Genomic DNA, 26551 nt, shown 5'->3' on the forward strand with positions numbered 1-26551 from the left:
GAAACACAGAAGAGATAGGACCAAAGAGATTTACAGATGTAAAGGGAGTGGCCACACACACCTCGGTGAACAGACCTTGGTTTGGGAGAAGAAAAGGGAAAATGAAACAGGGGGGAATACTTAGACAGTGTTTTAGAAACTATTTTTGTGTTTTCAGTTCTGCCTTTCCCGTCTCCGTCTTTGAAGTTTATGGCTTGGCTGGTAGCTTCGAAAGTAAAAGGGCGCTGAACTTTCTTCCTGTTTATCCCCTGTCTTTTTGTCTGGAAGCAGAGACTCAGGTCAGGCAGCTAGGCCATCGTCTCTCTGAGAAGGCATGCAATGGAACTGACGTGGCAGAGAGCAAACGCCGACCTTGGGGTCATCGTGGGTTCCTCCCCTTCTCTCACATCCCACATGTTATCCACCAGCAAATCTGGGGTCTCTACTTTCAGAATATTTCAGAATCTCACCACTTTTCCCTCCCCACCCCCCTGGGCCGAGCAACAATCCTGCTGGCCTCCTGGCCAGTCTCCCTTCCACCTTTACCTCTCTGTCCCCCAGGCTGGTCTCAGTGATCAGATCACGCCACTCACTCCTCTGTGCAAAATCCTGCAGTGGCTCCTGAGGTCAAAGTGAAAGCCAAAGTCTTCCCAGTGACCTGGAAAATTCTGTCCAGTGAAGCTCACCTCGATCCCCTCCCTCATCCCCTCCCCCTCTCCTAGCTTACTCTGCTCAAGCACGCTGGCCTCCTTGCTGTTCTGGAAAACACTGTCCACCCTCCCACCTCAGCGCCATGGCCTTTGCTGGTCCCTCTACCTGGAATGTTCTTCTCCCAGGGATCCACGGGCTTCACTCTCTCAACTCCTTCAAGTACTCGTTCAAATGTCACCTTCTCATCAAGGCTGCTCTGAGCAGCCTATTTAAATTTGCGGCTTTTCTTTCCAGCGTTTCTCATCCCCAGCTTATTTTCTCTAAAGTATTTTTCACCATCTAATTTACTGTATTCTTATTGCTATTGATTATCTGCTGCTTCCCATTAGCAGCCAAGCTCCACAAGGGTAGGGATTTTCATCGGTTTTGTTTTGTTCGCTGCCGTATCCCCAGCGCCCAGTGAGGCTCAATCAATCCTTGTGTTTGAGGTTTCCTGGCAAGGTGATGAGGTTCACGTGCTTCTCGTTGGCTAATGACCCAAAGTAAATCCTTTCAAGTCCACCCAAGCCCAAGGCCCCAGTAGGGCTGAGGGTCCGTACGTAGAGCCCCAGGAACTGTCCGAAGGTAAAGAGGAGAAATGGGCTGGACCAGGTGTTTATGCACCAGAGATGGAAGACAGAGGGGGACACCAGTCATCCCATTCCTGCACCTCCCCTGCCAGGCTGCCCAGGTGAGCACTGGAAGGAAGAGGAGGCCCGGCGAGCACAGCAGAGAGCAGAGCGGGGAAAGCTGGGCTTTGGCTTCTCCTTCTGTGTGAAGATACTCCTCATTTGTCAAGGCCTAACTGAAGGCCAGACCCGAAGCTTTTTCTCTGCTGATACACACACCCATCTTCCCAAGTGGAAATCCGCCCGCCGCTCTCACGGCACTTTGTACCCCTGCCACAGCCCTTATTTCAGTTTGCTGCCCACCTGTCTGCTTTCCCCACCAGAGGGCAGGCTTCTCAGGGGCAGAGACCTCTCCGCCATCTGTGTATCTTTGTGTCCCTCAACAAGCGTCTTAGAATCGTGCTTGGCACGTCACATGCAGTCACTGAGTTACAGTGAGGCTCTCGGTATATTAGCTCCCCTGGGAAGTCAGCTTTTCTTCCAAGTCAGTACAAGTCACAATCTTCTACTCTGCAAATATTAACCAAGACTGTGCTATGAATCAGGCAGCATTTGGTAATAAGATCCAGCTGGTGGGTGCCTGGAGCCAGAGAGACAAGAAACAAGGACTTGAGATTCACGCTCTGATGGTGCGGGCCTTCTCGGGAGGGCATGGAAACTCAGAGAATAGTGGAAGTTCTAAGATACAAGACACTACCTAGCAGCTTGAAGGAATAAACTCCTCTTGGATCTGACCTGACTTTTATTCTTAAAAGCAAAATATTAAAAATAATATTCTCGTCCTGCACAAAAACACCAAGATCATAGAGTTTACTTACTTATTCTTAAATCTACTTTTGAGGTACAACCTCTAAATTATTTCCTCTAATTTTTGTGAAACATCATGTAAAACACTTATTGTAAAATTACATTGACAATAATGGAAATTAAGCTAGTATTGTCATAAAGTAGTTTGTAAAGTGTCTTTGTAAATATTTTGTGAATGGACCACATAATAAAGATGATGAACATAATTTAATTGTGGTTATATTTATAGATATAATCACAGGACTAGTTTTTGTAATTAATAAGAATATTTACATAATCGTATCTCAAGTGGTGGCCAAACCCATCATATAATGAAATGAAGCAGGCTGATGTCCTTATTAAGGTTTTTAAAAATAATTTGCTGTAACAATGACCTTTGGAGTCTCAAGTAAAGCACAGTTCTGTCTACATGTGAATTGGTTCTACAACATCTCTCCTAACGGGGTCACCTTATCATTGGAAATATGAGAGTGTCTTCCTAAGTATTTTGGAAGATTTCCAATGTGTTTCAAAAGTTGGTATCTTAAAGGTTGACATTTTGTCCTTTATCCCCATTTCCTGCCTTTTCAGGGACTCTGCCTAATCAGTCATCTTATCCTCAATTCTTCCCTTTCCCCTCAGTATATAATCAGCTTAAGTCTTTCAACGTGGCAACTTTTCCCTTCACTTCAGGTTTCTTGCGGGCACTGCTCTCTCTTCTCTTCATGGACAAGCCTCTGGAAAGATCAGTCTGTGCTGGTGCCTCTGTGTCCTTAGGGTTCCTTCGGTCATTTCTTAACTCTGCATCTGCCATTTGTCAGCATTGCTCCACTGAACCCACCGTGGCCACGTTTCACCTCCACTTGCCTGGATCTCAGTGGCATCTGATATTCCTCACTCCCCCCCTCAAAATCCTCTTTGATTTTCAAGGAGTCCCGAGAGTGCTCCGTAAGTGTCACCACTCCTCAGGGGCCCCTCCTTGCTCCCTCTTCCTCACACCTCACATTCTCCCAAGGGACCCAGTGGACCACCGCCTGGATAGTGACGATTCCCATATTCAGATCTCTGGCCCAGATCCTCTCATCCAATGGACCATTCCCAATGGACCTCCACTGGGAAGTCCCTCTGATGGTTAAACTCAACATGCCCCAAACTTCCATACATCGTTTTCCTTCCTAGGAATCTGCTCTTCTGCTTGTATTTTCTGTTGGTGATTTCCTCACTCCTAGTGTTTTCTAGCCACCTTAGAGGTCTCCCTCTCCCCCATATCCAATTAGCTGCCAGGTCCTTTCGAGTCTACCTTTGAACACTTTAGATCCAACCTTTCCAGCCTGGATGTTGGCTACAGCTTCTGAATCGGTCTCCCAGCTTTTAATCACATTGCCGACCTGCCTCTTTCTAATTTACCCTTCATATGGCTTGGAATGCTCCCCGGTTATTTTTTCTTGTCTTACTCCTTCTTAAGACTCTGCTTTAGGCATCTCATCTTTCAGGAAGCTTTTCCCCGAGTCCCTTTCCTGGGCTGGCAAGGCACCTTGGTACTTTATAACACCGCTCTGATACTGATGCTGTCATGGCAGTTATCATAGAGCCTCAGAGGTGTTTTACTGACCCTCTCTCCAACTGGCCTGTGGGCCCCTCAAGGCAGGGATGTTGCTTTTCATCTGTCCCCCCAGTACTTACTTCGTAGGCTGGTCCCCAGTAAGTGTTTATGAATATAACATTAACACAAACAACAAAGGGAACCGTGTGTGTGTGTGTGTGTGTGTGTGTGTGTGTGTGAGAGAGAGAGAGAGAGAGAGAGAGAGAGAGAGAGAGAGAGAGATGCTTGGAGTTCTTGCTGTATGCAAATCTATTTGAAGTTTACATTCTTTTCCAGGGGAGAGAAAGAAGGAAGATCCAGAAACACATCGCAGGAAACTCACCAGACTCTCTTCCCAGTTAATGTTGTGATTAAATCTCCAAAGTCTAATAGTGTTTACAATGAATGTTTGTCTATTTTGAGACTCTATTTAAAAAAAAAAAGATAACCTAATCAAGTTCAGGCAAAATTGGAATTTTACAAACCAAAAAACTCGCACAGGTATCAGATAGCAAACTACGATGTTTCAGGCAAGGAGCCAATTTACTGACCTTAGTCGAGGCTGACACGGCTTGGGAGTTACTGCTCTTCATCATTTTGGGTCGCCTGTTTTATTATTTAAGGAACTTAATTTTCTGGACCTTTCTATCTCATATACACAGATACAAATGGCTCACACACAAACATCCTCAAAGGGGTTTGTCTGATCTCAGCTTTGGAGCTCTGAGCCAGGGAGGGGCTGCCGGATAGAAGGCTTGAACCTCTTTCCCCTGCTCCCATCCCTCGCACCCTGTGGATATCTAAGAGGCAAACGAATAAAGAATCACTTTACCCAGGCATGCTTCACATCCAAGATTTGCCAGCATCCAGCCCCAATGCCACCTAAGGGGTGGAAAAGAGCTCCTCGGAATCAGGTTGTCAAAGCCTGTATCTTGGATATGTCTCTCTGCAAATGGGCTGTGACATTGGTGTATTCACTTGGGCAGAGTTTTGATTTGTTCACAGCACTTGGCAAATAGTAGGTGCTCAATAAATATGTGTTGAACGGTTACTCTGACTTGTATATAAAAAACAGGGTGTAACAAAACAGTTCTTTCTTATGATGAGCCTATATATTACCCAGTTATTTATCTTGGCATAAAGGGAAAGATTTTTTTCTGTAGCAGCCACTGTTTCATGTACACCCATCCTCTCCTGTCACTTGGATTTCATGTGTCTGCAAATTGTCTGTTAACTTGAATTCTTATGTTCTATTTTTTCTGAATCCTCAACTTTACATGGTAAACTGGTGCCTGTAAATCTCATTTGAAATGTGGGTTTGCAACAGAAGTGCCGGCACCTGCCGTGGGTTCTTAACTAAATGGGACTGAAGGCTTAGTGGCCCATGACTAAAATGAGATACTTCAGTTCATTTCAGATCTAATCAAAAGAGAAACTTACCATGCTTAATTGAACATGCCAACCTCCTGGTATAACAGATTCCCACTTTTATTTTTAAAAGAGAAAGTTTCATGGGGGCGGGGAATTATATTATTAATTTATAATAACAGTATTCAAGTTTGACTGATGAAGGAGAACTTAACATTTTCAGTTCTGAAGATGTCAGAAATAGACCAAAAAAAAGCATCCATGGTTTGCCTTCTGCTGCCACTTAACACCTTCTACATATGCAATGTGGCAAAGTCTGCCTTTACTTGCCAAGTCCAATCTTTCTGCTTTTACTGCTGACAGTTTAGATCATGAAAATAAGATGCAGTGAAGTTTGAGGAGCTGGATGTATTCTAATGAGAAGACTTCCTTGGTCCTGGTTTTCAGGAAGACTGTGGATTTACGCACAGCTGGTTTGGTCTTTCTGACAGATCTGATACAGGTTACTAGCTGATTAGTTTGGTTATGCACACACACTAGGCTGCTGTCTTCCTAAGATCCAGCCCCAGGGAGAGACTTGTAAGAATACATCTCTAAAAAAGTAATGTGGTTAATAACTGATGAGTTCAATCTGTTTTTTTGGAGAAGGCTCAGCCTTAACAGACAGCATCTGTTCAGGTGCCCAGAAAAATTGTGTGGTTATGGAAAGTTGGACCAAATGAGTTAAACCATAAACCTGGAATGAATGAAACATAACATGGTGCTGGAAATGGTGTCTGTGCACAACAGAGGGTGCCCTCGTTGGTAACCAGAAGGGAGAAAGTTAACCTGCAGTGTACTTCTTGGACTTTCTATAGGGATATCAATGGCCTTGAGGCAAGAAAGTGCATGCTGCAGTGGAAATTGGATATTCTGTGTGGGAGGAATTGCCTTGTCATTGCATTTAGAAAGGACAAGGACTTCCATCAGAACTGCACCCTGGCTTTCAATCAACTTTGGTAAAAAGTCAGGTTTAGCAATGAGAACATGAGAAGGTAGTTACATTATGAAGGCTTATCCGCTTTGGAATGAAGTCAGTTTGAATCTCTGTTCAAAGAACTTATTTAAATTTGTTGTTTAAGGCTTGCTCCTTCACTGTTACTAGGAGTGTAAATTGGTGCAATGCCTTTGAAGGGCAATTTGGCACTATCATTCGAAGTCTGAAGTGGGTATGTCTTCTGATCTGTCATTTCTATTTCCAGACATTTATTTTATATCTTTATTTATATCTTCTATTCAGTAGAGTTTATTATATGGGCAAAGAAGATGCTCATGTAGCATTGTAATAACTAAATGAACAAAAATGGAAATATCCTAAATCTTCATCAACAGGGGACTGATCAAACCCACTAGGGAAGAGCCAGGCAGTGGAATACTATGCAACTGCTAAAAAGGAATGAGGAAAGTAAAAAAGTGGTAATACGGAGATATCTTCAAGACATATTAATAAACAAAAGCCAGGTATAGAACAGTACATAGAAGAAAAGAGAATATGTTAAAAAACTGATAAAAGTGGTTAACTGTAAGGAATGAATGGAATCTGAGGTAAAAGGGGGACTCACTTTTATTATCTTTCCTTATGTAATGTTTGCTTTTTACCTCTGTGCACATGTAATGTTTTTATAATAAAAAAGAATAGTTAAAATTAATTTGCAATTTAAAATTTCTACTGTGGTCAAAGTTTAGATTTGTAACTAAGAATGTAGGATTTTTTGGGGGGGTGGGTTGTTGTTCTTTTAAGGGTCTATTCCACAGGAACTATCTAACGGACTATTTGCTGTATTTAACCACATTAATAAAGAGTTTGGCTGTGAAATGGATCAACTAATACACAAGCCTTTTATTCCAGATGCTATGACCCAGGAACAGACCTACCACAATCTTGGTGGCAGCTTAATCAAAATGCAAGATCAAGTTAATCTTAAGGGTAGACGGCAAACCCAAAATGTCTGCCGTCACACTCAACAAAGGCACCAGGACAGAATCTTGGACATGGGACTGGAAGGGGCATCAAGGTGTCCATTATCTGAACATCCTTCTGATGGAGGCTTCTTTGGCTTCTCCAGAGATGGGAGACTCACTCCTGTCTGAGACAGGCCATCCCATCTTTGGCCATGTCTGTAAGAAAGGTCCTCCTGTGCTGGACTGAACTCTCTCTCCCTGAATTAAGGAAGCTGATCTCCTTCCTCAACCTTCCCCACTCCAAGCTGGACTCAGGAGGATTCCCCAGAGCTCCTCTCTCCTGGAAAGATAGACCCCACTTTATCACTGCAAACTTCCCACGCAACCAATTGCAAGAAAGAGGCTCTAGGAAGAAGTTTGAAAACATTGTTAGGTTGTTCCCATCCCATGCTACATCCTTGTTCACTTCAGCACCATCCATCACCATCGAGATGCTTATCACCAAGTGGCTCTGAAAATCCCTGGACTGACTCAACCTCCCAGCCCTGCCATCTGTAAATCTCTTATGTCTTAACCTCTTCTATGAACGTTGTCTTTTTGTTCCAGCTGAAACAGCTGTTTCCTGATGGCCCTTTTCCTCCTGTGGCCTTTGAAAGTGACACTTCTTGTCTCTCCAAGTGCCCACATTCCATTCCTCCTACCTTACCACTTATAGATCATTTCTCTGTCCTTCTTTGAAGCCCAGGCCAATAAACTCTACCACCTATACCCCAAACGACTTCCAAGTCATCCTTCCCTCTTTCCTGAATATATGAGAACCCAGTTCACTCTTTTTCTCTCCACCATTACTCGTGTTACCATCCACAGTAACTCTTACGTGGTGAGCCCTGCAACACTTGGTTCCTCACTGCCCTCACCTACTCGCTTCCAGCTGCCCTTTCCTCGAGCTCACCTCATCCATCCACTCCTGCAGTTAGACCTTAGACTTTGTCACCAGCAATAACTCCACCACGTCCAAACTCCTGATTGGAAACATCTCACGTTCTGTCTATAACTCTTTTATCTTTCTATTACAAAAATTCTTTGATCTCATTGGTCAATTCATTGATGCCATCACCTTTTTATGCCCCTCCTTTAGAACAAGTTCTTCCCTTGGCTTCTGGGATGCCATTCTCTCCTGGTCCTCTGCCCACCACAGTCTCCTTTGCTGGGCTGTCTCCCTTCTTCCCAGACCCTACACTTTAGAGTCCCCAGGGCTCAGTCCTTGGCCTCCTCTTTCCTATTGATTGGCTAGGTATTCTTATCCAGTTCTGTAGCTTTAAATGATACCTATATTTTACGACTTTCAAATCTACATCTATAGCCCTGACTTCTCTCCCAAGCTCCAAACTACAATTCCACTTTCTCCACATCTCCATCTGGATGTTCCATAGGCATCTTAAACTTAGCATGAGCTCTCAACCTTCCTCACAGAGCTTGCTCTGGTCTCAGTCCTCCCCAACAACATACAGTTATATGAAAGTGATATTTCTCTGTTGTGGAGAGACTGCAAGTTGCCTATCAATATCTATTCCTTTTTCATTTCCTAATGACATAATATCTGAATTATTGGGGCTAGCAAATCACCCAGCTTAACATACTACATTTCCAAGTTTCCTTGAACTATGTGTAGGCATGTAACTGAGTTTTGGACAGATCTTACTGGGAGGGTCTAAAAGGAAGCCTCCTTAAAAGGAAGACAAAACAGCTGGGGAAAATAATTTTGGCCCTTCCTCCTTCCTGGAATACAGATGCGATGGCTGGAGCTGTAGTGGTAGCCATATTGGACCATGAGGTGCCCTTGAGGTTGAAAGTCATATATTAGGATGGTGAAGAAGAAGAATGGAAGGAGTTGGGGTCTAGGATTACTGTGAAGCTTCCATATAAGCCATGTACAGCCTGCCTCTGGACCTCTTTTACTTGAGAGAGAAATATACTTCCATCTGATTTAAACCACTGTTAATCTGGATTTTCTGCTATATAGAGCTGAAACTATCCTGCTTGATATATCAGGGTATACAACACAGTCTCATCCATTCAAAGCCAGGATTAAAATATAATGTGAAGGCCACAGATAGCACCAAGGACCTGTTTTAGGACTACATTTTCAGAGGATACCTCTTAGGCAATGGAAACTACTGTTGAACAGTACTCCAAAATTCAATTTCTCTTTGAGAAAGAACTGGAATATTTCACTGCAGTTAAGAACATCAAATGACTGGCTATGTAACCTTAGGGTGCTTCTGTTTCTTTGAAATAATGTGGGTTTTCAAAACTCAGCCACATGACTAATTGAGGAAACCATGATTCACATAAGACATTATTAGTTTCTCAGCTTGGTAAAGAGGTTGCCAATAGGTTGCCATGAAACTAGCCTTAATTTCATTAAAGAAAAGATTATTTTTGCCTTTGATATTACAACAAACTTTTCTATCTTCTTTTTTCCTTATACAAATGAACAAAGATTGACTTTTTAAATAGTGGAGAAATTATTTTTCTAGAAATGGCTTCTGTTAAATGGCAACGAGTTTAGGACAATACATTGCATCTTTGCAAAGTATCCTTAGTCAGGATTTCTGTTTACCTACCTACCTACATGTCTCTGTGAATGTTTATCTCCAAAGAGCAGAAATGATTAGTTGTGTATATTGCCACTGGTGGAAAGGCATCTCTCCTTTGAATGTCTCTGTTCCATCACACGAGTTTGTTTTCTTTTGAACTAACTTTCTACATTTTCATTTAAAGTAACTTTAGTAAGGAAGCCAAGTTCAATTTATTGAGGATGTTCTGGAGTGATAATGGTATGAAATTTGGGTGTCTGCAGATGAGAAATAAACTATGGCTTATTTATTTATTTTTTAACTGAAGTATAGTTGATTTACAATGTTGTGTTAGTTTCAGGTGTACAGCAAAGTGTACACCTCAGTTATACATGTACATGTGAATATGTACGTGTATATATATTCTTTTTCAGATTCTTTTCCATTATAGGTTATTACAAGATATTGAATACAGTTCCCTGTGCTATATAGTAGGTCCTTGTTGTTTATCTATTTTATATATAGTAGTGTTAAACTCTGGGTTATTGACATTAAGTAAAAATTGGAGATTGCCCTTCCAAGAATATTCAGTATCACCCCATGAGGAGATAAAGGGATGGATGCCTATGTAGGGGGATCTGAGGTCACCAAAAGACTACCCCTGGAGTCATCTGTTTGTATCCTTGGAAACATCTTGTTACAGAGGGAAATAGAGTCTTTGGGAGGAGTGAAGCTCACGAATCTATCAAGTCTAGGAACATGACTCATACAGAGGCAGGTGCTCAGCTATTATCAAGTGAACACACTAGAATCAGGTGGCTGGTGGGAGAGTCATCACCTTGGCAGGCAGGAATGAGGCAGTGGAGACACGGCCCCTTCTGAGAAGCCTGCCCTCATTTCCATTGGGCTCCCCTGGCACCTCTGCTCTGCCCATCACGCTACTCATCTCTCTGCCTACGTCTCCCACTAGAGCCTGAATTCTTCAGGAGAAGCACTGTCTTTCATCTCCACAGGCCCTGCACCCAGTCTAGTGCCTGGTCCATACTGAGTGTTGCTGAAAGAATATGTTAGGGAATGAATGACTGAGTGGATAAAATTCTGATTGGCTCGGGGTGGGAGAGGGAGTTGGGTGTGGCCCGGGGAGCTGTTCCCATTTATGTTCTGGGCACCTGAAGACAAGGGAGGGAGGGAAAGGGCTCCGAGGGGAGGGGCAAATTTTTTAAAAAATGTTATGCTTTTGTCCAGTGTCTGAGAGTAAATGGATTGTTTTATTAAAGTAACATTTTAATGGTAAAGTGTTCCAGTAGGGGGGCCATGTTTCAGTCAATAGCTCACCGTCATTCTTAGTCTGTGGTTCAACCTTTCCCATGGTCTGGTCTCCATCAAGCCTTTCTTCCCACTCCTACACTGTAGCCAATCTGCACTGTCCAGTTCCTCATTCCACCTTGTGGAGCAACCACAGTGGAGCTGAGAGGACAGGGTGTGGCATGCCACAGTCCTGAGTTCAGGTCCCTCATCTCAACTTACTACCTACGAGTCCCAGAGCCAATTACTTTTCTTCTCTGTATCCTCATTTCCTCATCTAATACAACACTTCTTTGGGCTTTGGTTTTCTCATCTTCAGTAAAATCTACCTATGTGATCATCACAAGGAGTAAATGACACAGAATATATAAAAAGCCCACAGCACTGCACCTGGCAGGTGGGAGGCACCCAGTAAGGGTTGGTGTGGCCCCTCTTTTCATCCCCCTCTCAGCCGGGTGGCTCGGAACTTACCCCTCCTGCTTTCCCAATTTACTCCGTATTTACTGATCTTTTAGGGTGCAGGTCAAAGATCACCTCCACGAAATCCCTCCCCACCCCGCCCCCCGCTGAAAGCAATCTTTCCTTCTCCCATAGTCTGTCGTCTTTTTCTGAGCACCTGTGGTACTTACCACTCTCTTCCTGGTGGCTCAGTGATTGCTGTGCTTTATTTCTCCCCTGTCTATAAGTTCCATGGGGCAAACTGCCCACCTTTTAATCTTGTGTGTCAACAAAGCACCTAGCAGAATAACTTGCATACAGTAGGTGCTTAAAATAATAAACTGAATCTGTGCTGGACAATTCTCTATATTGAGGAAATCATCACACCATTTCTCTTAGGACAGGGGGTGGCATATATAATTCATCTTTCCATTTAATCCACTTTAGGGAATAAAGATAAAACAGGTCTCGTTGCAAGTACCTGATGTCACGCAACATCCAGAGCTCTCTCTGGAAACAGTTACAAATAATGACCAGTCACGTGGGCAATTACAATAAAGCCCTGTCAAGGGCTAGTCACATTTCTAAAATTGTGAAAAGAAATGCTCAAACGGAGGGGGATATTTCCTGAAGGCTATACTAGTCCCCTATTGCCCATAACATCTTCACCTTTATAATATCTCCTTAAACTGTACAACATGGAAGTGATATATATCACAGTCATTGCTATTATTTTCAATGAGAGGGGGGAGGCCCTTTAGAATCTGAAGAAGTCATGCATGGTGGTTGCCAGGTCTGAGGTTACTGAGCGTCTTTTAAGTTGAATCCCAGAATTAGGTTTAAGCCAGGCCTGGCTTGTCACAGAGGCAGCTGCCAAAGGGTATAATGTGAGGGGGCTGTAGGGAGACCTCCTGTTCCAAAGTATCCTTTCCATGAGTGCCTGAGAGGGATTGCTATGTGTTTAGAAAACTTCTGAATCTTTCAGAGGTTCCTATTCTAGGTGAAGGATAATGTCTTAACCAGCATTTCTAAAAGAGTTCCGCAAGAGGCTCTGTGGAAGAATGGGTCCTCTGACCAAAAAAGTCTGGGAAATACTGCAAACTCCATCCCTCTATACGATTTACTATTATATGCTGCAGTGCATGGGTACATATTGAAGGCTCTGACAAGTCACGTGGTAAAGAAATCTATTTAACTTCACTCAGAAGCTCTCCTGCCTATTTAACTATGAAATCAAGCTTGCTTTCTTTTTTTCCCCCAATTGTTGCAAAATTCCTAATGACATGATCTGGAAGTAGTATTTCATAGAACATGCTTTTCAAGTGCTCCCTTAGCTATTATTAGCTATCACCGTAACAGGGATGAATTTTCAGCTAAGCATGGGGCACAAAGGGATACGCATGAAGGAATGGGGCAGTCACGAGAAGGATAAGGAACGTTAAAGGTGACCATGAGGGCCCCCAAAGACAATTTCACAATCTTGCGAAGATTTCACAACCTTGCTAAGCTGGTCAGCCTTCTCATTCCAGATATTATTTTGGCTTTGTCTCCCTGCCTAGAAAGCCCAGCTGTTCGATAGCAAGTGGTAGCATCAGCTCGGAAGTAGCATTTTTGCATCTTCGCATAATCTTGGTTTGTCTGGCGTGGGAAGATTAAGAGAACACTCGGATGGCCACATTTGCTCAAAAAGATGTGGAAAGAGGAAGGAAGGGAACAGTAAGGGAGAAAAGGGGCAACTGAGGCAACAGAGAGCCAGAAGCTGCTCTGGCCACAGGAAGCTAAGGGCAGAAGGCAGAGGACAGGATGGAGGAAGGAGAGAAAAGTGAGGGGTCGTCACTGCTCAGGTAGAAGGTAACAAACCCACCAGCTGCCCAAGCCATGAGGCCGAGGCTGAGGGCTGTGAGACTCCCGAATCGAATTATAAAATCAGTGAGGCCCAAACCTTTGGCTTCCCAAGCCAATCACCAAGAAAAATCAAAGTGGTTTGAAGACACGAACTAAAAATAACAGCCGGGACAGGAGCCTTCCTTTAAGGTACAGATTGCTCTTTCTATCCCCGCGGTGGTGGAATACTGATTCTCATAGGTAGCTTTCTGCCTTTGGGGCTCTCACTGCCCAAGGGTCTGCATTTCCCCAGGTTGTTGGGAGGGCCCTGGGCTACAACAGAGCCCAGTCTGAGATCCTTACTGTGGCCTGCTGCTTTAGAAAACATCACAGTGGTTAACTGAAAGCACAGAGATAGCAGCAGAGAAGGGCCCGGGTACAGTGCAGAAGCCAGAGTGGGGAGGGGCTGGAAAGGGCTTGCTCTTACCGAGGGCTGTCGGATGTCCTGCTTCCTGCAAAGCAACTAGGAGATCTTTGGCAAGCTAAGGCAACTCAGAAATACTAGAAGCTGAAAATAAGATATACAACACTTTGGGGAGTTTCTCTCATGTTGAAGGATAAAATTAACTGATTCCCCTTCTAGGGTACCTTTTGATTTCTTGTCAGTATCAGTGTAAAACTCACGGGAAAACTCCAAATGTTTTCATAACTTACAATAATTATTTATTAGTCAAAAGGCGGAGGTATGTGTGAGAGATAGGGCAAGAGAACAACTCCCTTTACAAGAACGCAAAAATTCTCAAATTGCTGTTCCGTGGTGCACTTATTTCAGAAAAGTCATTCTGACTGGGGCAAGGCCGTGCTCTGGGACAGAGCCTGGAATTCATCAGTAGATACATTGAAAAAGAAGTTTCTGCCAGACTTCACTTATTCAGGGGAAATGGTTAAAATGATACGTCCAATCTCACGGAGTGTGAATCCCAATATATACAATCCCACTGGCTGGAATGGTGGCCCTGGCCTCTCTTGGGTGAGTTAACAGGGACTGTGACAGCTAAGGACATGAGCCTACACGGCCCTCTGCATCAGAAACAGGTCTCCGACTGGTTTGGGGCCTAGTGGTTCCTTTAGATCGCTCATTCCTTTGCATAAATCAGAATATTACCAGAACCTCCCCTCCTCTGAAACTGGGGCATATTAAAAGAAGAGTATTGGTTGGATGTGTTTCTATATGTTGTGAGCACGTGGAGGAAATAATGATGACCCAGTGGGTGTGGGCCTGTGCTTATGTTGCTGACACCATTTCTCTGACTGTGTTACACAACTGAGATGGTTTGGATCGTCTGAATGGAATAACATGATTGCTCATGGTATTGCACGTCTCCAATTCCAAACCAACACGATGGCAAAAACTAGACGAAAATGTGGAAAGAATAATAAAACACACAATGTCACTGAAGTCATGCAAAGAGGGGGAAAAAAAATTTTTAAAAAAATGGGCAAGCCACAGACACCATAAACGAAATAAAAAGCCAGTGCATACAATTCTAAAATCATTCTTACCTTCTTCAGTCATTGTGTCATAATATTTTAGTTTTCCATATGATCCAAGTTCTACAACATCACAGTAAAAGACACAAAGATAAGGAACGAGCTGTAATGCAAGAACTTTGTTTTTACACATTCTCAATTAATCAGATTCAGAGTTACACTGTCAAATTCTGCAACTGTAACTATATAGAGATGTGCAAACATGGGCCATGTGGCGGATGGCTTTCACGACCCACTTTCAGAAATCACTTAAAATATATTATTCCACCGGGGGTAGGACTTGCCCTGCATTCCAGAATAGGACACAGTTATTTTAACATCTGATGAAACAAATACTTGGCAAAGATATCTTCACACCAGGTCCAGCCTAGGCCTATAATTTTTAGAGGTGACATTCCAAGAGAAAGGGCTGGACAAGGGCAATGCCCAGACCCACTGAGGCTTGTAGACACCAGGATTCCTTGCCGTGGAACAGCAGTCCCAGGAGTTCATTTCACAGCTTTTCTCCAATAGAACTACTTCCTAGAGATTAGTAAGGAAGGCTACCCGGGAAAATCCCCAATAAAAAACCAGGTTCTAAACTTCCCTTTCATTTCTAATCTTGTACTTTAGACAGAAAGCACTGAATACCATGGGTGCAGCATGCTTTGGTGTGTGTTGCTGGTGGGGGGAAGGGGCGGGGGATGGGAAAGGCGTTGAAAGCTTTGGGAGGAAGGGGGAGGCGTATTCCCAGGGAAGGGCACGTGGCCCAGACAGGTGACAGAGCAGCCACAACTCCCAGCTCAGGGCATTGTCTGCTGCTGTACAGACTGCAGGGGCCAGGAGGGCAATCTCCTGGGTGCAGCTCACCAAAGGACTCGGCTGTAATGGAAACCACGGGCGGAAAGCAAGCTCTTCTGAGTCAGCTGGTGGAAGTGGCAGCTTGGGTGGAGGGACGGAGGGGGTGGGGACGCACCATTTCTGTTTTCTTACTTCAGTTCTAAAATAGAAACTTTCGTTCTTGTTCATCTGAAAATTCCAGGTTTTCTGAAGCATCATTGTGAGCAGGTTAGAAATATTTTCCCTGGTCATAACAACACTCTCCCAATAAAAATTCAAGAAATTAACGACACTCAAGAGATATTCCTGTGAATCTGCAGAATGCTTCCACGGCTCATTAACTTGGTCGACTGCTAAAAATTCACATGTGAACGAACTAAGAACTGATGGGTTTTGTGTACAAAAGGCTTTAGCTTAAAACACAATAATAAATATTCTTCTGCTTATGTTATACACATTCTATATATATTCTTTCCCCATGTGCCTAAAATTTTACCTAAAGCTATTTTAACACACCGACACAAAATTACGCCTTGGGGAGAAAAATCACCTCATCTTTATGTTTCTGCAAAATCCTGCCTTTTCTGGATTTTGTTAGATACACGACAAAGGATGCAAGTGCTTCAATAAGAAATTGAATTTTGTGTAAAAACAAGGAAGTTTAAAAAAAAATGACTTCTGGGGATTGCCTTCTGTAGAAAATTTTTTTTTCCTGGTATTTTAAGAAGAGTAGTCTATTATATATATGACATTGCACAAGTTTGGGATTTTAAAATGATCCAAATACCTTCATAAATATTAAAACACATGTTCATGGTGGCTTTACACATAATCTATGCATTTGTATTTGTGTGTGTGTGTGTATAATCTTGCAGTAAATTGATGAATTATATCAGCCAACTAATTTTTTTGTAACCTCTACTCTTTCCCTGAGGTAAAGCAGTAGAATAAGCAGTTGGCATTCTCTTTACCTGCCGAGGAAACAGAACGTGGGCAGCTCTGTGTTTGCAAAGTTGGGTGTAAACCATATTCTACACGATGAAGATACATTATTGTATTTTTGTCTTTTGAGATGCAACCTCTCTGTATGCACACACTGGTCTTCATGTCTCAATCCGAAACTTTCAAACATCTGCCTGTGGCAGACGTGATTATTTTTTACCTCCTCTCTCCTGGAGCCAGGTATAAATAAATACAATCATATTCTTTAATTAATTTATTTTTACATAGTCAAAATTGGATCTGTGGGTGACTGACAAAGGTCACACATTCTTGCTGCTGTGGCAATACCTAGATTGTTTCTTAGCTGCTTCCTTGAATGAGGACTGGGGCAGGGGGACAAGAACTGGACAAAACATATAAAAAAGGAGGCTAAAGGTGGTGGAAGAGAAAGAATAAGAGCAGTGAAGGGCTGAATAACAACAGGTGATGTAGCAACTTAAAGCACAGTGAGCTAGGAGGGCAAGGGAACAATATTTGCCCAAGTGAAGGGAACCATGTTTGTTGCTTACTAAAGAAAGGGCACGCAAGAGTGTGAAGGAAACCAGCCTACTGGAATGAAGTTTTTAACACTGACAGCAACGGCATGGTGAGACGGTGAACTCAGCACCTCAACGCTTTCAAATGGTCAGGGCAACATCCTGGGGCTGGTGGGACAGCATCTCTGAGAGCTGGTGCCTCCCTTCCTTGGACCAGGGGCTCAGGGGGTGTAGGAAGAGGAGTGTGACATGCGACTAGGACAAACATGAGCAAGAGCGCATCACGCACCTGGCTGGTGTCCCACATACCATGGACACCTCATGGAAAGTGGCCTGAGAGGCATGAACGAAAACTCACCCGGAAGGGGCAATGGCCTCCAGTCAGCACACTCCCCATGGACAGGAGCCAGGGCACCTTTAGCACCGTTGGATTAAGATTCAAACTGCGCCCAATCCGAGCTGAGTTTCTTTGGGATGGGAGGGAGAAGTGGGGGGATTCAAGAGGCTGCTGTTTAGTACCATTGAGCAACGTCCATTACGTCAACTGAGCAAGAGGCAGCCAGGACTGGAAGAGGGATGAATCAGCAGTGAATATCATGCTGGGTACCACCTGGTGCCTCTTCTATGTAACATTTCTCTAAGAAGACATACAGCCTAAGAAAAATTCCAGAACCCAGTGGTTGGTGTTTGAGATGAGCCTATGAGCCGATTGGGAATGCTGTCTAACATGGTGCCCACACTCGCTCATGCTAGTTGGACAGCTGGGTCCACGGGCACCCAAGCTCCCAGACCTCTAGGAGGACTTGAACCTTTTGTCATTCCTCTGTCCACTTCCTTTCAGGTCTTGTCAGCAACGTCATCACCTGGCTTTAAGGTACCTCTGAATTCTTGTCCATATTTCTTGGTTGACAAGTCAAGGGAAGGATCTTGTCTTTAGTCTCAAAGAATCTGAATAAGGGCTAGTGTTTTGGGCTCCCAATTTCTTCCTTTCTTAAAAAGGGCATGGACACAGATTTCTCCTTCCAATGTTGACCTTCTCAGCTCTACTTTTGAAGCCTCTGGCATTCTTAACCCTTTTCTCAGCAAATCTCCCCAGACAGGAGCAGCAGAAAAGTGACTTCTCACCTTTCAGGCCTCAAAATTCTGACGTATACAACAGAAAGTCAACAGAAGCATCTATGCTGAATTCATTTTGTTAGAATGAAGAATAGAGGTAGAGAAATCAGTGAGAGCAAGTATTTATTAAGTGTTGGTTGATGGAAAAAAATGATTAACTTGTTTGTTTTCTTAAATCAAAGAGCTGCTTTATTTTTGATACCGGTTTGAACTGAGTTTGAAGATCTAAAAATTAAGGTTTCTAAACAACAGAGAGTAGTTTCTTGGTAAAGTTGTCTAATACCTATCAAGGAGGTGTGTACAGATACCAGATTACATCACATCCATGAAAGGATTATTTTCAGTAGCAAACAGAAGTTAAGAACATAGACTTTGAAGCCAGGGTATAGGTTTGAACCCAAGATTTGCCACTTATTAGCTGTGTGACTTTGAGCAAATTTACCTCTCTGAGCCTTAGTGTCCTCAGCTGTAAAGTGGCATGACTCTATCTACCCCACAAAGTTGTGGTGAAGAGTAGATGAGATAATAATACCCACTAAGCAATCGGCAATGGGCAGCTTCATTATTGCAAGCATCACCAGGAAGAGTGAAAGAGAACCTATGGGACATGGAGCAGAACACTTAGAGAACTTGGTATTTTACACGGGTTTCGTCTGTTAAAACTAATTCAACAGTACTTATAGAAGTTTAAAATAGCTATTTGTTGCCCAACAATAAAAGATATTTTGCCTTGCTGAGGTTAGAATTAGAAAGAAATTTCTTCGTCAGTCCTGCCCTTCTACTCTCAGATCTATGGGGAATGTCAAAACATGGACCGTAACCATTGGAACAGGATGTAAAAAGCAGACCCTTCATTCATCTGACCACCATGTTCCAGCTTTGGACCTATGCACCTTTCCTTCTAATATCTGCACACAAGACTGTCTCTCCACATGTTGGAGGCTGAGACCCTCTTTGGATTCCTCTTTGGATCTCTCCCAACTAGAACAGTGCTTTTCTCATATCACATGCTCTCCTCGCATTTCCTAAACGAAGCATATAAATGCACAGTTCCCAAATAACGGTGAGGTTTAGGATGCTTTGGTTTGTTGAACTTCCCTGGACTTGCTGAAGTGAGGAAGGCAGGCACTGATGTCTAAGGCTTCTGGACTGCTGATACCATAATATCACTATCAAAGTTCAGGGGGTGGGGTGGGGGAGGGATGGCTTGGGAGGTTGGGATTAGCAGATGCAAACTCTTATACACAGAATGGATAAACAACAAGGTCCTACTATACAGCACAGGGAACTATATTCAATATCCTGTGATAAACCATAATGGAAAAGAATATAAAAAAGAATTTATATATATGTATAACTGAATCACTTTGTTGTAGCGTAGAAATGAACACAACATTGTAAATCAACTATACCTCAATAAACTAAACTAAAAAAAAAAAGAGTACTTCTGAGTGAGACAGATAAGAAAGCTCATTCAAAGCTTGGTTCTACTACTTATGAACTGGGTGATCCTCTCTGCACCTTAGTCTCTTCTTCAGTAAAATGGGGACAAGAGCAATCAACACCTATTCTCAGGAGGGTTTTTGGAGGATCAGATAAGAACATGTCTCTATAGCACTTTGTGCTGGGTGGCAGAGGCATCCTTAATAATTGGTACCTCTCTTCATTGCCAAAGTTCCAACAGGAATATCTATTTCAGCCCAGCATGAGGTTGTTAGATCCTATCAAACTCTAATTATCTCTGCGGGTGGGCACCAATGTCAATGTCAATGCTCAATGTCTGCAAGTCAACAACCCCCACTAGACATCTTAAACATAAGGAAGACTGTCAAAAGGAAAACTTTCAGTTTAATGAAAGGCTGCCCTGGCTAACTTCCAGAACCATGTTTGGCAGTATTAACATTTTAGCCTGAGATGGTTTCCTTTCTTTTTTTTTTAATTTGTGAATTTATTTTCATTATTGAAGTTTTGTGAATGAATAGTACGAGAGTTGTGTATTTGTCATTTTCCGTTCACTCCCTACAAACATAACATTTATATTTGTAGATCTATACAATTTTTAAGTTTCTTGCAGGGTATGTGGGTTGATCTTGCTTCTCTTCTATTCCTGTGTGAAAATTTTTCATCAAAAAAAAAAACATGTATAGGCTTCCCTGGTGGCAGAGTGGTTAAGAATCCGCCTGCCAATGCAGGCGACACGAGATCGAGCCCTGGTCCGGGAAGATCCCACATGCCGCAGAGCAACTAAGCCCATGCGCCACAACTACTGAGCCTGCGCTCTAGAGCCTGCGAGCCACAACTACTGAGCCCGTGTGCCACAACAACTGAAGCCGATGCACCTAGAGCCTGTGCTCCGCAACAAGAGAAGCCACTGCAATGAGAAGCCCACGCACCACCACGAGGAGTAGCCCCCGCTCGCCGCAACTAGAGAAAGCCCATGCGCAGCAATGAAGACCTAGCGCAGACAAAAAAGTATTCCGAGTTAAAAGGTATTTCTAATATAGCCCAATTTAAAGCTTTTTGTTTGATTTTACCTAAAAAAGGGCTGCATGGACCACTGAAATTAATTGCTTTCCATTAAAAGGCTTTCTTTGGTCATTATTCTTTTATATCAAATGTTCATGTCAAGGCAAGTAATTTCGTTTTAACTAAAAAAATAAAACTTTAATAAGAGATTGAGGTTAAGTGAGGAAACAACCATATTCTCACTTCAGACTCAAGTCAGAAGAAAAGGAATATTTTAACCTTCAGATTCAAATTCTCACTCAAAAAAAGCTTTTAAAGTACTGACTCATTGCAGAAGCTCTGCTTAACAGTCTGTGGGGGAATGATATTTGTGTGTTAAACTTCCCTAAGAGGCTTCTGAATACACGGTTACCTGGGGACAGCTGTACCCAACATGTGGTAAAACATCTATGTCATATACAAGGTATAAACGGAGGTAGTTTTGCCCTATGGAGTTCTTTTCATATTCGGCTCTTCCAAACTATGCTAACAAGTGCTTCTTTTTCTTCTATGAGATTAAAACCTCTCACTTAGGCTTTTGGAAGCAAGGCAAGAACTTTCCAAATGAAAACAAAGGGCTGAACTTGTGGGTAACCCTCCATCAGCTATTGAGTGTCAAGTAGGATTTATGTACATACACACACACCACCTCTTAGACATGTATCACCTGATTTTCACGTCCTCTGAATCCAGCCCCTTCATGAAATACTCACTCTTCCTTTTCAAGCTTCCTGCAAACCCAGACACACTGGTTTGTTGCTGCTGTTGTTCTTATCTCCCTCACTTTCTACATGTATCTCCTTGTTGATGTCCATCTGCTGATATCAGCCCCAGTCACTAGGAAATACTGATACTACATTGGTGGCCAAATCAGGGGTCAGAAAGATCCCCAGCAGCTGGCCCAGTGTCTGGAGTACAGCAGCATTCTGATAAAGCACCAATGAACCACAGGGGCCAGGTGTGTAGGTGAGAAAGTGGACTGGGGACGACAATAGGGAGTGGTGAGGATTATGGAAAACTGGCCAGTGCATGCCTAAAGAGGGGCAGCAGCCAGTCAGCTCCCACTCCATGGGGGAAGGCAGTTACAGTGCTGATAGATCTGATTATTCAAGGGAAGCCAGAGATCCGGACTTTTATGTGAAAATTCCTGATGTAAATGTTGGCAACTAATTCCAAATTAAAAAAAAAACAAAAACACTCTGGGTCATATTTGGCCCAGCAATTTGTAATCTTTGGTTTAAAATCAGGAGGCTTAGTCCAATTTTCTTATAAATATTACTTGATTGAATGAATGAAGAAATGAGACCAGTTAGGCTATTGGAACTGGGAGGGGTCCTTGTTAGGTCACCCTTCTCCAGAAGGTCAAGGACTCTGGTTCTCTTCCTTGTCTCCCTCAAGGCTTACCTATCACCTCAGGCTCCTCTGGGACACCAAGGCTGAGTCCATGTCAGGCCAATGCAGCTGCTATGATGCCATGACTAATACCCTCTTTTTTTGCATGTCCTTGCCCATCCAGCTCTGCCATCACATGAGCCGACAGAGTAAATTTTTTAAAACAATCTTCTTTTGGAGAGGAATGAACACTGCCCATTAGGTATAACTGTTCCCAATTATTTTGCAGGGAAATATCTGGAATGTGAAAAACACAATGAAAGGTTCGGAAAGGTAGGTGAGGATCACAGAGGGAGATGCCATACAATTATATGGGAATTCTCATCCTCGAACAGTGAACAATAATGTGTGGTCACTACTGTGGATCGTCCAGATGGTTCATGATGAAACGCCCAAGCGAGTCCCCAGATACTCCAACTTCTTATAAATTTGTCACCTAATTTGCAGCCTTGCTCCTCTGCGGTGTTGCTTGGCAATGTCAATGGTTACTGATTTCTGTCCTGTGAGAAGCTGACTCAGGCCGTATTTCACTGTAATTTACATGCTCTGGATGATCAAGCAAGGAAAATGGGACTATAGGAAGAGCTGCTCTGCTGCTTTCCTTCTGAAGCAGGTTGCAGAGGGGAGAGAACAGGAGCGAGCAAGCAGGTTTCTAGACAGGAGTTTTAAAGAAAAACAGTGAGCCACCAGGCAAGAGAATCAACCCCAGTGTGGTTAAAAAAAAGAGTTCCTGGGCTTTTATGAGTGTCCTTTTTTTTTTTTTTTTTTTTTTGCGGTGCGCGGGCCTCTCACTGTTGTGGCCTCTCCCGTTGCGGAGCACAGGCTCCAGATGCGCAGGCTCAGCGGCCATGGCTCACGGGCCCAGCCGCTCCGCGGCATGTGGGATCCTCCCGGACCAGGCCACGAACCTGCGTCCCCTGCATCGGCAGGCGGACTCTCAACCACTGCTCCACCAGGGAAGCCCCTAAAAAATCTCAATAACAATCTTAAGGTAACTTTAAACACTGAGACTTTGGCAGAATGTTTTTCCCTTTTCCCAAAGGGACGGAGAAAAGCACGTGACAATATAGCATGATGGCCCCATCATTTGTACTGTGGAGCCCCACGGGCTTTGACTTGACAACTAAAACATGTTCTTCATAAGTTTTTTGGGTAGGTAGTGGGTTAAGAAGCTAACATATTCACTAATGACATCTAACATCTTGGGTACTTTTTTGCATCTCTGTAAATGGAAAGATTATGTTTACCAAATCAGGCAAAAGGTACTTTCTGATTAAGTCTTATCAAATTTGGGGTGGAGGATACAAACACATTTTTTGCTCAGTCTTAAAAGTGGCCAAGTATTCCATTCTCTTCCCCTATCCGTGTTTTAAAGGATTTTTCGAGGTGGCACATGCAGATAAGCCCACTGTTTTCTTTCATAGAGATGCGAGCTTGGTTAGATCACATGTGACTAATATCCACAGGGCGGAGCTTTAGGTGATGCTGATACTTCTATAAGCCATACCCACAACCCAACCAGTCATGAAGCCCTATCAATTCTACCCCTAAATATCCTCAATTCTGTCTTTTCTGTTCCATTCCCACTGTCCCTGCCTTAGTAGGAGGCCCTGCTGAGGTTACTGCAATAGTCCTTTTGGAACTCTCATTTCCTAACCTTTCTTACCACCTACCGTCTAGTCCTGGCACCTTTCACCTATCTTTCACGTTGTTACCACGGTAAGGCTTTCAAAACACCAACTGAACACACACCTCTAAATCTCACGCATACCGTCTTTTTGTGTTGGAATTTTATTAGGTCTCCCAACTTACTGAATCACTTGGAACCCAGGTTTGAGGTTCCCTCCTGCAGGCAGCATTCCTGAATGCCGCCCATCCCTAGTGTAAGTCATTTTCTCCCGCGTGTCTGTTCCAAGTATACCCTTCTGTGCGTGCTCATCAAAGGCACCTTAACCTACTTGCTTTCTGTCCTTTAGGGCAAGGAATCCACATACTCATTTTGTTAATTTGAACACCCAGCATAGTTCCTGGCACTCTGTAGGTGTTCAAATGCTGCTGAATTGAATTAAATCTCTATTTAATAGTGCTCTGTTAATCTTCCTCAGCCTAGTTGCCTTTGGTATGGACGTCTATGATTCCTTCCATTTTCGTGTTTTAACTCCACAGTTTCAACTATTCTGTCTTCACTATCTCTGCAGGGAGGCAGTCTGTGATGGGAAAATGCATGCGGCCTCAACTGGTGGAATCCTCTTCATTGCTTCTGCAAAGTAGGAGGATTCACATCATGCGAAAGTGCCATCAGGAGAGTCCTCCGCACACAGAAGACAAAATGGTGGCAATGGCTCGGAAATGGAGATAAAAAAACAAAACAAAAAATCCCCACTGGTGTGCGGAATGGATGCCGCATGCTGGCTAGAGAACAATTTGGATGTTCTCCTGGATCCCATCCTGCAGCCTGGCTGGATTCAGAAGAATCTGCCAGGCAGAGAGAATCAGTGCTAAATTATATCCAGCCATTGGGTCAGCACAGCTGAGTTTCTATCCTCTGATGCACTGAGCATCAAAAAATACCAGAATTAGAAGAGGAGAGGAAAAACAATAAAATAGACAAACAAACTTCAGCCATCCAAGGGGGAAAAAAGGGCAAGAGATAAGAGAGAAGAACGAGAAGGCAAGAGAATTTAAGAACAGAATGAAATTGAGGGAAAAACGACTGGACGACAAAGGAAATTAATGCCACTGATGTGGAAGTAATTCAAAGTCAAAACTACCCTTATAATTTTGTATTCTGCACTTCAGTGTTGTTCAGGATGTCACTGCATTGAATACCTGGCTCCCTTCCACAATAGAAACAATCACCCCAAATTATGGAAAACTTAATGGATCAAATTTAAAGTAAAAAGAATGTTCATGCAATCCTCTAAGTTTCATTGACGTGTAAATCCATTTACCATCACTCCTACTTAAATACCATACTATAAAAAATGGGACCATACGAATGAGTTTAAAATCCAGGATGCAAAGATTGGGTGAAAGATTAAGATACGTTTCCTAAATAGTCCACTATGCGCCTTATATTAAACAGCAAATGCCTGCCAGTGAACCAGAGCTCTGATGACATAGGAGGAAGCAGGGCACTGTAGGATCTTATAACCCCGAACTGCACAAACAGTGCCCTAAGGATGTTTCAGCAGGGTTAAAATATTAGTACAGTAATTGCTTTTGCAGATTTTTATCAATATGTTGGAAAGAGGAATTTTTTTTTTTAGTCTGTCAAATATCCTAAAGCTATGGACCCCAGAGGAAACTGGGACTTTTTGGAAGGAAATGAGTTAAGTACCATGTCACACTGATGTACTTCTCATTGTGCAAAGGACAGGAAAATTTGGAAACACAGAAAGTATAATTATTCAATTTCAGGATGACTTTTGCTCAACTAAAAGCCAGATTGCCAAAAAGACCAGTTCTCATCTTATCTTATAGACAGGTGTGGCAGGATCTAAAAAACTGGTACATGGTGAAGAGGCTGCTTTTTAAGGGAAAATAGAGATAAGATACATAATTCAATGACTTACTATTGAACCACTGAAAACTGCCTAAAAATATGACAGCTGCAAGAAAAAAAAAAAGAACTGAAAGCAATTTGGCAAACACCTACCTAGAACTAATGATGTATCAAGCATTGTTCTATGTGCTCTGTGAACAGCACTTCACTGAATACACTCAATAGCCTTAAGAGATAGATGCCCTTGTCTTCCCTATTTTACAGAAGAGGAAGCTGAGTTACAGAGAAGTTAAATAACTCACCCAAGGTCACACAACTAGTAAGTGGCAGAGCTGGGGTTCAAACCCAGGTGGCTGGCTCCACAGTATGTCTGCTGAGCAGCTGCACTATACTCCTCCTCCCACGAGCCTAGTGGGAAGATGCCACCATGAACACACCTAGCGTAGGACACAGTCTGTCTCAACAGACACATTGTAAGATGCTATCTTTAAGCTCCAAGGGTCAGCTCCTCACCTTCTAATCCTGACTTGCACAAAGAAGATGGGGAACAGTCTTGAGGTCAAGAAAAGAATTTGTAACTTTTTCTAGATAGGAAACTCTGCGTGACCTGCTGTGCCATGAATGGGAATAGGATGCATGGAAAGGGAGATAACAACTGGGTAAAGTTTTTTTCAGAAATGGAAGAGGAGACTTCTCATTACGAAGAGTTTTCTGGAATGAGATGGACTCACCATGATTTTTAATTCCTGCCAATGATGGTGGTTCTGGCCTAAAGGCCTTAGGGTTGAAGCAAAGCTACCTTCGCTACTGGTTCTTGGGGATTAAGTGCCGCCAGCCTCGGAAGTCAAAGAGAGAAATCACCACCGCAGCAATAGCCACAGAGGTTACTGCAACTGCACTGCTGAAGCTCAGCTTCAACAACAGCATTTAAGCTGGTTTTCAGGAAGTTAACTAGTCTGGGGCAAGCACCAGCTTCTGTTCCCCCAGAGACTTACCTACAGTGGGGGCTTGTAAAGAGAAATGTTCCCGAATGGCGTGACTACTTACTCAGCTTGCAATAGGAA

At 43.1% G+C, this 26551-nt stretch overlaps 1 protein-coding gene across 2 annotated transcripts in view; it reads right to left on the minus strand.

The window, feature by feature from the left end:
* SLC24A2 (solute carrier family 24 member 2) overlaps positions 1-26551 on the minus strand; it is a 240407-nt gene that overhangs the window by 53755 nt on the left and 160101 nt on the right. The window contains exon 4 of one of the 2 annotated variants that reach the window (XM_060155122.1): positions 14685-14735. The exons of the other annotated variant lie outside the window; for it this stretch is intronic. Within the exon in view, the coding sequence (XP_060011105.1) occupies positions 14685-14735 (51 nt within the window). The remainder of the gene's footprint in view (positions 1-14684; positions 14736-26551) is intronic. 2 annotated transcript variants of the gene reach the window in all.

This window comes from Lagenorhynchus albirostris, chromosome 7 (assembly GCF_949774975.1).
Source record: "Lagenorhynchus albirostris chromosome 7, mLagAlb1.1, whole genome shotgun sequence".
NCBI classification, from domain to species: domain Eukaryota; kingdom Metazoa; phylum Chordata; class Mammalia; order Artiodactyla; family Delphinidae; genus Lagenorhynchus; species Lagenorhynchus albirostris.